General features: G+C 38.5%; 3 protein-coding genes across 10 annotated transcripts in view; 2 read left to right on the top strand and 1 right to left on the bottom strand.

Annotated features, from left to right (window-relative positions):
• The window catches only part of LOC122261332 (uncharacterized), an 8,125-nt gene extending 8,061 nt beyond the window's left edge, over window positions 1-64 (bottom strand). The window contains exon 1 of the mRNA XM_043028891.2: window positions 1-64. This exon is cut by the window's left edge and continues 1,706 nt beyond it. The gene's annotated coding sequence lies outside the window, so the exon portion shown is untranslated.
• Window positions 65-168: 104 nt separating this feature from the next.
• On the top strand, window positions 169-11,848 carry mRpS11 (mitochondrial ribosomal protein S11). Its single transcript, XM_043028893.2, has 5 exons — window positions 169-482; window positions 2,750-2,880; window positions 3,114-3,214; window positions 3,368-3,433; window positions 11,348-11,848. The coding sequence occupies exons 1-5, from the start codon at window positions 226-228 to the stop codon at window positions 11,456-11,458; spliced, it is 666 nt and encodes a 221-aa protein (XP_042884827.1). The 5' UTR covers window positions 169-225; the 3' UTR covers window positions 11,459-11,848.
• Window positions 11,849-12,435: 587 nt separating this feature from the next.
• Chd1 (chromodomain-helicase-DNA-binding protein 1) overlaps window positions 12,436-15,000 on the top strand; it is a gene marked incomplete at its 3' end in the record, with an annotated part of 30,065 nt that continues 27,500 nt past the window's right edge. For all 8 annotated transcript variants that reach the window (XM_086532806.1, XM_086532807.1, XM_086532803.1 and 5 more), the window contains 1 exon segment: window positions 12,436-12,576. In XM_086532806.1, the coding sequence (XP_086388932.1) occupies window positions 12,568-12,576 (9 nt within the window).

Genomic DNA, 15,000 nt, shown 5'->3' with positions numbered 1-15,000 from the left:
CTGCTGGCGCACAAAAACCGAGCGCCTCTCTTATTGGTTCGTGGAATTCGGCCGGGCCAATGATCGCGCGGCTCTCAAACCGCCGACCCAAGGGGCTGAGTATTACCTGGACCGCGACGTGGGCTCGCACCCCGCCCGAATCGCGGCCGCAGCACCGTCCATTTCGAAGAGGAATCTGCCGTGAAAGCGCCGTATTTCGTGCTCGGGAGTGCGGATTCCGGCGAAATGCTGCGCAACATCGTGGCAAGGACCGTGTGGAGTAGCCGTGTGCCGTGCTTAGGGACCAGCCGGCGCTGGGGCGAGGGCGGAGGCGGCGCCCAATGGACACCGGCGACGGCGACGGCGGCGACGACGCGGCCCTTGCACGGGGCGGCCCTGCTTCGCAAGGCCGAGGACCGTAAGGAGATGCTGGCCTCGATGCCCGCCCGCGACGAGGGCACGGAGGGCGAGGCGGCCGTCGACGTGGACGCCAACCTTCGAGGGTGAGTACCAGAGGGCGGAGAGAGGGCCGAGGACGAGGGGGAGTGAGAGAGAGGACGAGAGGAGGAATAGGTCGAGGAGGAGGCGCTGACGAGCTCGGGGTCGCTTGCGGCTCGGGGAGGAGGCCGGAGGGAGGGGGGGGACGGCCAGGTCCTGCCCCTCCGGCCTACTTCGCCGTCCTGCCCCCTCTCCTGCGCCTCCTGCGGGACCTCCTCCAGGGGCGCGGCGGAGGGGCGGTGCGGGAGACCAGGTCGCGCTCGAGGACGAGGTCTCGGGGAGCGAGCGAGTTTGTAGTTGCGAAAATGGCGAGAATAGGAGGTGCAGGTGCAATATGTGGAAATAGTAGAAGTTTTGCGAGTGTGGAGAGTGAAATCGGCAAGAACTCCGCAGTTCTCGTCTCGGTGAGGGAGAGGAGAGTGGAGTCCTCTCGAGGAGCAGGTGAAAATGTGCAGGGGGAGTGTGTGAGCACACTGGGAGGAAGAGGAGTGCATTTTGAGGGCCAGTCTTGTCTCTTGAGGGCCAAGGGACATGGGCAAGGCAGGAGGGAGGAGCAGTGCGAGAAAGGTTTTTGTGTGCATTGGGGTTGTGAAAGTGCCGAGGGGGAGAGTGACTTAGGTGCAAGACGTGTGTTGTATCTGATATCTGTCTGTGTGCGCGTGTTTGCGTGTCTGTGTGTGGGGGCGGGCCAGATCACCTCTAGGGTTCGTGTGTTTTATCAGGAAATGATGTTAGTGTAGTCGTGGGAACTAACTTCCTAGCTAGTCCTTGACCGTTTACGTACAACATTTCATAGGGTTTCTGAGTGCCTGTCTGTACTTTACTTTGAGGCTGTTCTTAGCTTTTTAACTCTGCTGATTGTGTTATATACACAGCAGTAAGTACTTTGATATTCTTGGCAGTGAAAGTGTACTTTTTGATCTACCATATTGTGTGTAGAGGCAAAACTCTACTGCATTTTTGTAGTTTAAGTTTCACATTCTAAGTTTCATTGAGAGGTAGATCATACTTTGTCTTTGCAACTTTAGCGTATTGAAATTTCTCTTAATCAAGTGGTTTAGATGAGAAAAATGATGGAGAGAGATTAAAAACATGTAGGTAAATCAAATTACAATAACAGACTTGTAAACTAGACCTGCTAATTGTAGGTAAGGTTAGAAGCTCTGAATAAGACATATTGTGAGAAGAGAGGCTGCATCCCTAATGCTTTGTACCCAAATGTAAGGTCTGCAAAGTCTTTATTTCCTTACACTGGTTCCTTATTTAGCAATGAATCACTAGGAAGGCTGATTATCTCTTATCTTTCCATAATATCTGTAGAGGTTTGTTGTGGCAGAGTTGCCTAGAATAGGGACTATGGCATTAATGTGTTGACATAAGTATAGAATTTCTTACATTGGTTGATGCAGAGACCAGCTTTTCTTCCTTTGAGCAGATTTTCTTATTGTCTTGTGGCCTTTTGGATTTGGTCTCGTACTTTGAATATTTGAGCATTCCTATTATGTGCATTCTCCGAGGTGGAGCACAGTTCCTTTTCATCCGAGATGGTCCACTTGCAAGTGCCTCAACGAATGTCAGAAATACATATCTATATATTTATATCTATATATTTATATATATCTACATCTATAGATATCTATAGATATATATCTATAGATATATATATATATATATATATATATCTATATACATACACATATACACCCATACATACATACATACATACATACATACATCTATACGAGGCATCAAGATAAGAAAATGATATAGAAGACCCTGTTGAAATCTATATAGCCAGAATATTCCTTGTGTTGTATTTGTAAGTGGAATTGCATAATGAGGTCTTTAGATAGAGAAATATTTGGAAATGTCTTGAATTACCAATTATTAGGGGCAAGTTGTAGTAAATATTAATTTTTGATATAGCATCTACAGTTTATATATATATATATATATATATATATATATATATATATATATATATATATATATATATATATATTTAGTTCTTGCAAAAAATACATGAGTTACTCGTAATTGGTAAAGATTTACAGGTTAGAATTAGAACATTGATATAGATCTTTAAATTGGAAGTACAAATTGACATGAGCTATACATACTAGAATGCCTATGATAAGTGAAGATTATGATTATTATGGAAAGAAATTAGAATTCACAGAAGGTAAATGGGTAATAACAATGAAGCCAGGTTTCCGTTTTGTACCCCTGGGTTGTGGTTCCCATCTGAGGCACGGTCTCTCGTTCTTTGTAGGTTTGGAGGGATGTTTCCGGATGAGAAAACCCCGGACATGTTGATTGATGGTGTGCGCTTTGCTGACCTCCCAATATTGCATGTCAAGATATCCAAAAATAACACAGTCATGTCCTTAACTGATGCCAAAGGTAGGCTGGAGAGGAGGAGGAAGGGGAAAAGGGTAGGGGGCATGCGCACTTGGGCAGGGAGTCCTTAATGATTCAACAGTAGAGTGAGATGGATAGTGACCATGTGGCTGGACTTTTTTTTTTTTGTCACATATCTTGTTTGTAATGGTAGTTGATGACAATACTACAATATTTTAAGGAGAACTCAGTAATTGATTACACTAATGTTTGTATTTTCCCCCCCCCTCTTGCAGGTGATGTGAAGATGTACAGAACATGTGGTATTGAAGGATTCAAAAATACCCGCAAGGGGACCAACATAGCTGCACAGGCAACAGCTATTAGTCTAGCCACGGTAAGTGTTCACCTTGCTGCAAGGATATTTTGATAATATAGTCAATGAAAAAGCAAAATAACGCACTAGTGCATATCATTTTGTTACTATTGTCTAATATGAATGGTGTACTTTTTTCTTCTTTATACCTTAACCTTTTGGTTTTTGTTGCAGAGAGCACTGGACCGAGGTGTCAAGAATGTGCGAGTAAAGGTGAAAGGACTTGGACCAGGCAGAATGGTGAGTTTTGATCTCAATATTTCAATAATTGGTCAATAAGTTTAAAACTTGTTTATATTAGAAGAGAGGCTTCCTTGAGGAATGCAAACAAAGTACAACATGGCAAACCACCTACTTCATTCAACAAAGCTTCAAGTTAATTGTAACGAGTTAGTGATCAGGACCACTTCTACTTCTCTTCCTTTTTCGCGTCCATACCTCCATGCTCTTCTTCCTTTTCCTCTATTGCGTTGCCACTCCTTTTCTCTACCTTGTGCTATTGCTGCTCCTTTTTTCCTCCTTTTTCTGCTATTGCTGCTCCCTTTTACCACTGTCTGTCCTCTCCCCCCCCCCCCTTTGCTTCTTTTCTTATATACCAACACCTACACTCTTCTTCCTTCTCCATCCTCCTTCCTCCCTCCCTTCTCCATTCTCTTCCTCCTCCTCCTCCTCCTCCTCCCTCCATTCTCTTCCTCCTCCTCCTCCTCCTCCTCCTCCTCCTCCTCCTCCTCCTCCTCCTCCTCCTCCTCCTCCTCCTCCTCCTCCTCCCTCCATTCTCTTCCTCCTCCTCCTCCTCCTCCATTCTCCTCCTCCTCCTCCTCCTCCTCCTCCTCCTCCTTCCTCCATTCTCTCTCCTCCTCCTCCTCCCTCCATTCTCTTCCTCCTCCTCCTCCTCCCTCCCTTCTCCTCTTCCTCCTCCTTCCTCCCTTCTCCTCCTCCTCCTCCTTCCTCCATTCTCCTCCTCCTCCTCCTCCTCCCTCCATTCTCTTCCTCCTCCTCCTCCTCCCTCCATTCTCTTCCTCCTCCTCCTTCCTCCATTCTCTTCCTCCTCCTCCTCCTCCTCCTCCTCCTCCTCCTCCTCCTCCTCCTCCCCCCTCCATTCTCCTCCTCCTCCTCCTCCTTCCTCCATTCTCTTCCTCCTCCTCCTCCTTCCTCCATTCTCTTCCTCCTCCTCCTCCTCCTCCTCCTCCTCCTCCTCCTCCTCCTCCTCCTCTCTCCATTCCCTTCCTCCTCCTCCTCCTCTCTCCATTCCCTTCCTCCTCCTCCTCCTCTCTCCATTCCCTTCCTCCTCCTCCTCCTCCTCTCTCCATTCCCTTCCTCCTCCTCCTCCTCCTCCTCTCTCCATTCTCTTCCTCCTCCTCCTCCTCCTCCCTCCATTCTCCTCCTCCTCCTCCTCCTCCTCCTCCTTCCTCCATTCTCTTCCTCATCCTACTCCTCCTTCCTCCATTCTCTTCCTCATCCTACTCCTCCTTTATTCTCTTCCACCTCCTACTCCTCCTCCTTTATTCTCTTCCTCCTCCACCTCCTTTATTCTCTTCCCCCTCCACCTCCTTTATTCTCTTCCCCCTCCACCTCCTTTATTCTCCTCCTCCTCCTCCTCCTCCTCCTCCTCCTCAATTCTCCTCCTCCTCCTCAATTCTCTTCCTCCTCAATTCTCTTCCTCCTCCTCCTCCTCCTCCTCCTCCTCCTCCTCCTCCTCCTCCCTCCTCCCTCCTCCCTCCTTCATTCTCCTCCTCCTCCCTCCTTCATTCTCCTCTCTCCTCCCTCCTCCATTCTCTTCTCCTTCATTCTCTTCCTCCCCTTTCCTTCCTTTTCCTCCTTTCCCGTCTATCCTCTTCTCCCCCCTCCCTCCCTTCCTTCACTACCACCACCTCTTCCCCCCACCACCCTTACATTTCCACCGTGCTCTTATTTTCCTTCTAAAACTTTATTTGTTTTTGTTTTTGCTGTCAGTCAGATAAGAGAGCCATCCATGTACCTCTAGCAGCATTGTTCTAGAATACCTCTCTTCCATTATTTAAGTTTGCCATTCTTTCTCTAGTGTTGAGAGTTGTTTATGTATGTATGTATGTATGTATTGTATGATTGATTGGTACATTTGATCCTGTATGTTTATTTATATGTATATGTATGTATGTGATTGTTGTTTGTCATTGTTTTCTGACAATAGTATTTTGATAGTGAAGTTGAGGGGAAACGGTTCTTTATTATCTCCATTCCATCCCTAACATATCTACTAAGCAGTTACTTGAAAAAAAAAATTGATAGTGGCTGTCAACCCTTCTTATGATGGGTAGGTTTCCTGGGGTCGGATTGCCAATATTGCATTTTTTACTAGTGGAATTGACAGTTATTCCTTCAGGTATTATGCCCGATCATGTTTAATGCCAATTTGTATCATTTACTTATAATTGTATTGACAGGGATTTCATGTCATAACTCCAGAATATCATAAAAAATTCATCTGAAAATGTGGCCCTTGGAAGAGCAAAAGTTTATTCCAGAGATGTAAAAAGATCTCTTTGAAATGTTCATTGACTGCATTTAATTTCTAAAAGATGTGCTCATACATAAGATTTCATTTTGGTTATATGAACATCTTTTCTTTTTAGCCCATTCATGCTAGTACTAAAATTTGTGTAATGCTGTCCCTACCAGCTAAATAAGAAGTGTGGACAGTGACTAAACACGAAACCCTCTGCCTGTTGCATACCGCACTACACTTCTGTTAGCTTTTCACGTGCCTGCTTCAATGGGGGTGACAATCAAATTTGTATTTGTTTGCACTTTTCACAAGTGAATTACAAAGTACCTCTACAAATAGAACTTGTATGATTATGTAATGATGCCAAATGTATGTTTTAAGGCGAGATCATAACGTGATGTCACGTGGCAGGAGAAAAATGTTAACAAAATGTAATAACACTTCTGGCCACAAAATGTAATAACACTTCTGGCATTAATGGGTTAAGCATTAGGCTTGTCATAGTCTACCCCTTTTGCAAAATGGGAAACAGAGATGTTGTTTGCAAATGTCATTTTAACTGTTCTGCTTTGGGCAGTTTTTCCAGGGCTGGATCACTTTCACATTAATTATTTGTGATCAGAATGTAAGGTGGTTACTCCTTCAGCTGTGTAACTAAAGCATCATATCAATGCTACTTAGTATCACTTTGCTAATATATCATACAAGGACCTTTATCATACCCCAAATCTTGGCAATAATAGAAGTCAGGTTAAAGATCTTTAGATGTTGCTTGTTCCAGAAAATTTATGGGGTTGAAGGAATCCAATTTTAGTTTTTTAGTTGTAGAATTTGAATACTTTTTTTTTTTTAAAGATTCAAATACATCATCATATCTCTTAAATCATGCTCTACTACATGTAATTTTTTTATTTTGTTTTAATAATTTTGGTTTTGATGGGTGAAATGATGGCATAGAATGTAGGAATAACTTTTGTCAATGAAAGATTAAAAGTAGACTTCATTATGAATCCTGAGGATTAGCTTGTAGTTCATATTCTTGAGATTGTATAGGTAATGTCAGGTTTATGGGCTTTGAAACATTTAAAGAATAATGGAATAGGAAGGGCTTGGTTAGCAAAACTTTAATTTAAAATTAACCCATTCGTGCAGATGACGTTTTATCACGTCCTGAGAATATTTCACTCGTGCCAGATGACGAGCTTTAGCGTCATGATCTATTCCTCTAAATATGTTTTACATAGTTATGTATTATATACTCATTGCACTAGCATTTGTATAGACACATTACTCTTTACTTGTCAAAAAAAATATATATATATATAAATAAAAAGTTTTAGCATCCTGTAAAATCAGGCGGGCATAGAGTGCTCAGAAGTGTAGCACGTTATTACGCAGGGAGAGATCTAGCACGTGGATGCTGTGTATGCTTGTTATCCTCTCAGCAGGAGCAGCATTAGGCAGATTATCAGCCCGGCACGAATGGGTTTAAAAAAAAGGTAGATCTTAGTGGAAATCCCTTCATACATCCATATTCAGTTAAACGGATCATTTTGATGGAAATACTAAGTAAGGTTTGGATTTTAAATTGTGTGAGAGAACTTTCTATTCAAGTTTGAGAGTGTCCCCCAGGTAACCATTTTTACTTATATTGACATCATACTCACCTTGGGGTGGGGGTGAGGGAGGGTGTCTGTCCTATCCTTAGGATGTTCGGCATGATCTTTCATCACATTCTTGTCACTCTTGTTGTTTCTGCCTTTTTTTTTTTTTTTTTTTTTATCTTCTGCTCATCATCTTAACTTATCCAAATACTCTCCAATTTTTCCTTATTTCTTGTAGACCTACATAATCTCGCATTAAAAATAAGATTATGTATGTAGTGTATAAAAATTAGCGACACAGCTTTGTGGGTAGAAATGTCATTCGAGTCTGTTGAAATTTGCAAATACTTTATTAAAGAGAGCATAGAGACTGTCCCTTTATTTTATGGCTGGCTGTCCTTTCTGTTTAACAGACACAAAATACTCTTGCTCTAGAGTAGATACACATTGTAAACAGTTCCACGTGTTGGAATGTCATTCATTGTATAATTACAAAAGTACACCCTTTTATTGAAGTCTTTGGAACATCATTTTTGGGCTTCAAGAGAAATACCATGTAAATTTATACTATTTATCTCACCCCTTAATTATAGAACAAAACTCATTACATCCTCCTGCAATGCATCATCTGTGTATGAATCATTGTATTTCTGTCTGACATACCCAAATTTTTGAGGTGCATAAAATATAGGAAATGTGATGCACCTTTTCAGCTTGTGCTTTTATAAATACCCAATTCTTGTCTTGTACCTACATTTCATGCTCCATGTAGACTTTCCCCAAACACTTCCTGAACAGGGTATTACCCACCCTTAAGCTGAACTTTTCAGTACCCTCACTCCATGGAAATACAAGTAATGGTATATCCACACCCATATTTGGAATTCCCAAGGCACCTGAAACTGCAAATATATCACCTTACCTTAGGAACATCACAAGACCCATGTAGTATACTTACTTCGAAGTACCCTTACTCAACCATACCAATTATGAAAATCCATGCCATCTTGAGTGATGTGGCCACAAAGGCTTCTTTGAAAGACAAACTCGGATGTGCCATATCACTAGCCTGGTAGTTGGTGTAAGATACCCTGTTGATGGTAGCACACCTGAACTTGTGGGTTGTATACTATCCAGCATCCTCCCTCCCCTCACTACACACACATACACACTCACTCACTCACTCACTCACTCACTCACTCACTCACTCACTCACTCACTCACTCACTCACTCACTCACTCACTCACTCACTCACTCACATACACTCACTCACTCACATACACTCACTCACTCACTCACCCACCCACCCACCCACCCACCCATCCACTCACTCACCCATCCACTCACTCACTCACTCACCCATCCACTCACTCACCCACCCACCCACCCACCCACCCATCCACTCACTCACTCACCCAGCCACTCACTCACTCACTCACCCAGCCACTCACTCACTCACTCACCCAGCCACTCACTCACTCACTCACCCAGCCACTCACTCACTCACTCACCCAGCCACTCACTCACCCACCCACCCATCCACTCACTCACTCACTCATTCAGACCTGTCAGCATATCTCGGGTGCCCAACCAACTCCACATGCCCATTATAGATAGTAATGCCCCCTCACAAAAGATAATGAACTTGATTGTAGGTAAATTTACTTCCTATTTCATACAAGAATAAATGGGACATTAGTGAAAATATGGGCATTCATGTTAGTATTTGTTAAATAAGTATTTTCTTCCAAGAACATAGGTCACTGAAGACTAACATTTGCAAAACCCATGTACTTGACTGAATATTCATATTAGGTGATGGATAGTATTGGGTCTTTTGGACAGGACAATTATCTTGCATTCTTCCTTAGCCATGCAATGCATTCATGGTAGGGTAATTCAACATTACACAACATGATTCGTTGACAAGATTTTTTTTTTTTCTTTTTCCTTAATAATACCTCCTCAACCCATACATAGTAATACAAGCTCCAGACTATATAACAGTTTCCATTATCTTTTAGCACATGGAGTGTACGTGCATTACCTTTTCAGTTTTAGTGTCTTTCAGCATCAATTAAATTATACCTTCATCCTGTTGGCAAAATGGAGACGATTTTTTTTTTAAATTTTGTGTTCACACATTCATATATACTAACATTATATGTTTTTTCGTTTGATGTATATGAAAAAATATATATGGAAGTACATTATATATATATATATATAATATAATATAATATAATATAATATATATAAAAAATCACACACGTGTATGTATGTCTATATCTATACATTTGTACATGTATATATCTACGTGTTTACTTTTATGTATATATACACATACACATACATATATACACATATACTTATACTTATACTTATACATATACATACATATATACATATATATATATACATATATATATATATATATATATATATATCTGCATATATATCATATACATATATATTTATGTACATATATATTTATATATATATATATATATATATATATATATATATATATATATATATATATATATATAATATCTGCATATATTATCATATACATATATATTTATATATATATATTTATATATAATATTTATATATATATATATATATATATATATATATATATATATACACACACACATGTATACATATATGTATGTATGTATGTATATATATATTGTATATAAAAATATATATAAACATTATATATACATATACTACATATATACATATACACATACTACATACATACATATACATATACTACATACATACATATACATATATATATACATATACATATATACATATATATTTATAAATACATACATTATATATATATATATATATATATATATATATATATATATATATATATATATATATTATATTTTTATACATGTATGTACATGTACATATATATACATGTACATCTTCATATAATATACATGCACATGTTCATATATATACATATACAAATGCATGCATATAAATTTATATATATATACATATACACATACATTTATAAGTATATATACACATACATATATATACATACATAAGTATATACATTTATATATATGTGTATATACATATATTTATATATATGTATATATACATAAATATATATATACATGTATGTGTTTATATACATATATATATATATACATATATATATATATATATATATATATATTTATATATTTATATATTTATATATTTATATATGTGTGTGTGTGTATATACATATACATATGTGTATATACATATACATATGTGTATATACATATACATATGTGTATATACATATACATATGTGTATATACATATACATATGTGTATATACATATACATATGTGTATATACATATACATATGTGTATATACATATATATATGTGTGTGTATATACATATATATATGTGTGTGTATATACATATATATATATGTGTGTATATACATATATATATATGTGTGTATATACATATATATATGTGTGTATATATACATATATATGTGTATATTCATATATATGTGTATATACATATATATATATATGTATATATATATTTATATGTATATGTATATAATGTATTTACATATATATGTATATATATTTTTTTGTATATATGTATATAACATGCACATACTGATATAATTGTGTGTATAAACCGTTACTACATACTTATTGTATGGATACTTTTTAATATTGCACTGTGAATGTATGTGTGCGCGTTTGAGAGTGAGTGTCACATGCTATATATGCATGTTCATGCTTACATCATTTTATATATGTGATTTTTATGTATATATGTATGTTACTCCTTTGTTAAACTTTATGTATAGTAGTTAAATATTTTAAATTGAACATATTTATCCAAATTAACTTTTTAATATTTTTTAACCCTTTTATTATTTGGGGTATCCTGAATAATATAATCAATCCTTTTATTTTTTGTCCAGCAGGCCCTCTGTGTACACGAGATGAAGTGCTTCGTCTTTCTTTGTTTTTTATGTTTTGTTTTATTTTTCCCTTTCTTCTTTTCAGTCTGCCGTGAAGGGCGTGACCATGGGAGGGCTCAATGTGGTGTCCATCACCGACTCCACGCCCATCATATGGAACAACTCCCCACGCCCCAGGAAAGCCAAGAAGCTCTAGTCTCAGTCGCTACAAAGAGTACCACCATTGCCATTCAAATGTCTTTTGTGTTGTATCTCGACGCATTATATTTCCAAAGGTGTATTTATCATGTCCTAATTTGTTGCAGCCAAGGGAGGTTATTTCCTTGCCATCCCCTTACTTTCCCCAATTTCCATCTTTCCTTCCCTTCCTGCCTCCCTCCCGGATGAGGAAGGGAGGGGGGTGCTGATAGGGGGGGAAGGGGCGGAGTTTAATGGTGATTCTAAGGAATGCTATTATACTTTTGATTAATTGGTAGCTGCATCATTTTCCAATTTAAAGGAATGATCTATACATTTAGATTCAAGAATTTCCATGTACAGTTCTTTTGTTAATAATTTTGGACAAATAAAAGTCTATTTATTACAATCTTCTATTTCATTTTCCATTCTCGTTTATTGGGGGGGGAGAGTTGAAGGGGGGGAAATACACACGACACATAGGAACATCCATACACCTTGATAATATTAGTATTTATTCGGACCTTATTAGTCCAACCCTGTTTTTTGCTGCTGTGTATTTGTCCTTTTTTATGTATGTTGTCCCCTTTGGAGCCATGGTGTGAGTTAGTTGTTTTTGAAGGCTGGAGCCGGGACGACGTCATCGCGCTGAGGATTGTGGGTAGTATAGTGGGAACATGGCTGACGGACTTAGCTCTGCCACGGCCTGAAAACCTCCGCGAAAATCTCTAAATTTCAACCGCATCCGCACGCTCAGACGCCCGTGTATTATTGCAAGTGTTGCTTAAGAATGTAGTGAATGTGGTGTATTATCGTTGGAAAAGCGAGCGCAGAGGAATCGCGACGAAAATCCGATGAAATGGAAATTACGACTCAGGCTCAGGGACGAGCTGGGCCGTAAAATGGCCGACCGGCAGCCATCTTTGACGAGCACGTAACTCGGAGCTTGCGAAGGCCTCCACTGGCCCCAGGCAGCTCTAGTAGCCTGTGAACGCTTACTATTTAATGCAAAACTATATAATAGCAGTGAATTTACTGAAAAATATCGTGTGAAGTAAGAAGAGACTGAGAAAGAGGAGTGGAAACTTGTTCGATCTTGGCGAGGGACTTCCCCTGAGCCGGCTAAGGATGAGGGAGGTCAGTGGCGTTTGTTTACATCAGCTGATTTCTGTTTACGTCGGTTGAGCTAGCATTCACTTGCTGTGGCAGCAGGGCTTGTATATGTACATTTTTTACTCCATTGGGGACTTTGTATTCCGTATGGAATCTCGTTCTTTAGTGCATTTTTTTACAAGTTAGCAGCACTTTCTTGTGTTTTTCCAACAGTGCTTGTGAATTTTTCGAATTTTTTGGCGTTTTTGTGAAATTGGAGCTTGACTATGATGGATCAATGTCGTGATTGAGGTTTAGACCCCATAGGTAGGGACTTGTGCTCAGGATTTCATGAGATTTTGGCTCTTTTTGGCCATTTGTTTAGTAGTTTCTCTGGTAGCTGAAAGGGCGAAGCGCGCAACCAATTAAGTGCGCTTTAATTTTCTTTTCTTTTCTGCGCAGGTTTTCTCGATAAGAAACCTTTAATTTCAGATTGCTTCACTGTATTAATGATTGCGTTTACAAGTTTCATTTTAGCAATAATTAGTTAGTTGAGAAAGCTGAGTCGGCACACAACTTGTCATTTCCTCTACTATAATATTGGTGTGAGAAAGCTTTAGGGTCAGTCGTAATCTATTGATTTTGTTAGTAACGAACACTATATACGATTGCAACATTTAAGGCATTTACAGGTTAAAATGATTGGGAACCTTTATTGTATAATAGGTAATTTTTTTTTTCCCCATTTGAATATGAACAGATATTAAAAAATCTTATTGTCTTTGTGATTCATAAACTACAACCGCAGTTGGTAATTGTTCATGTTTGCTCTATTATCACATGTTTATTTTTAGAATGTTCCTCTAAGGTATAGATCTTAGTTGCTTTGTTCATGATAACTACAGTGTTTGTTATTTGTATTTTACTTTCTCGGAAATTTCAGTGGAAAGGGCTATCTGTGGTAGATGTTCAACATGAGATTTTTATACCATAATTGCAGTGTTTTGTCATGATCTTTGATATACATGTGAAATTTTGATGCATTCTTTCATTGCCAGATCAGCAATCTTGGTACTGTAACCAGCTCCTAGGTTTCCTTGGATATTTCATATGAACACAAAAGAATTATATTTTTCAGCCATATATGTATACATATATATACTATGCTGTGTGCTCGTTAATTGGCTGGAATTACGTGAAATGGTCAATTATTGACTATCCATATTTTAAAATTTTATGGTAAAATCATAATTCTAGTACAAATGTAATGGCAAATATGTCTTGTAGTTCTGTAAATATCAGGGAAACAAAAGTGAATCACACGCTCTCAGACCTTAATCGAGTCGCAGGGCACTTGTTAGATTATTCGAAATCAAGGGAATGGGTAATTTATCAGCAGTTGAATGTTAATGCGCTACGAGATATGAAGGAAAATCTTCCAAGCATTAACCCAAGAACTGTGACAGTATTTGTACAGTGGGCTAGTAACATCAGAATTTGTTCAAATACATTGAATCTAAAGTTCTCAAAAAACTCAATTTTTTTCTCAATTTGATGTGAATTGCCAGATTTCTTTATTGCAATCTGATGAAAAAAAAAAGAAAAAAAAAAAAAAGCCAATAGTTCCTCACATTTAGCCACTAGTTAACAAGCCTATCAGCACTTTAGCAATCTTCTACCTTGTATATTTTGGCAGGATTATTTTTTCTTACCTGTTGATTTATAGAAAAGCCCAAGCACATCAGTGGAAGGTTTGTAGGCCGTTGTGGGAGTGCTGATGGCGATTACTGGATATAGACTTAGGCGGTCTACCACATTTCATTGTAAATTTTGAATGGATAGATTGAACACAATCCTAGGAGATTTTGTTGAACATTTACTTGAATGGTTGTAATATTCATTGAGGCAACTGTAGCAATACTGTCTATGGGATCCTCCCCCTGCCTTCATATCTAGTCAGATATGGAAAACTATTTAATTTTGTAAGTAATTTAGATATATGAAATCAAATTGAGCAGGACCAAATTTGGGAATATGATGGATATGAGTATATCTAATCTGGGATGCTGAAATTAATTTTAGGAGGTGCTGGGAAACGATGCATATATGTACGTAAAATATTACTTCCTAGCCAGGTGCAACCAGCATAAAAAAAATCTTATCAATGTATGGCTTAAGCCAGCTGCATATATTTTAGCTTGTCCATTCAATTTTCTTGGGTTCTCTTATTAAATTTTCTTCTATCATAGATATTGGCAGTTGCTTTTAATTTTGAGGACTCCTCAAAATAAATGATCAAGCAGTGCACTTCACTTTCCTTTATCTACTAGTAATCCGATATTAACCAGGCAGTCTATGATAGACTACCTGGCAAGGGGTGCCAGGGTCAGTAAAGGTTGGGGAAGACCATGATCTATACCATAACATTCATTCAGCAAATAAAGTGGAGGAGCTAGGTACATGAGAATA

The sequence above is a fragment of the Penaeus japonicus genome, unplaced genomic scaffold, assembly GCF_977035675.1.
Source record: "Penaeus japonicus unplaced genomic scaffold, GWHDUDI00000001_assembly GWHDUDI00000038, whole genome shotgun sequence".
NCBI lineage: Eukaryota > Metazoa > Arthropoda > Malacostraca > Decapoda > Penaeidae > Penaeus > Penaeus japonicus.
Note: the sequence above shows the minus strand (reverse complement) of the source record. Positions and strands in the feature narration are given on the sequence as shown.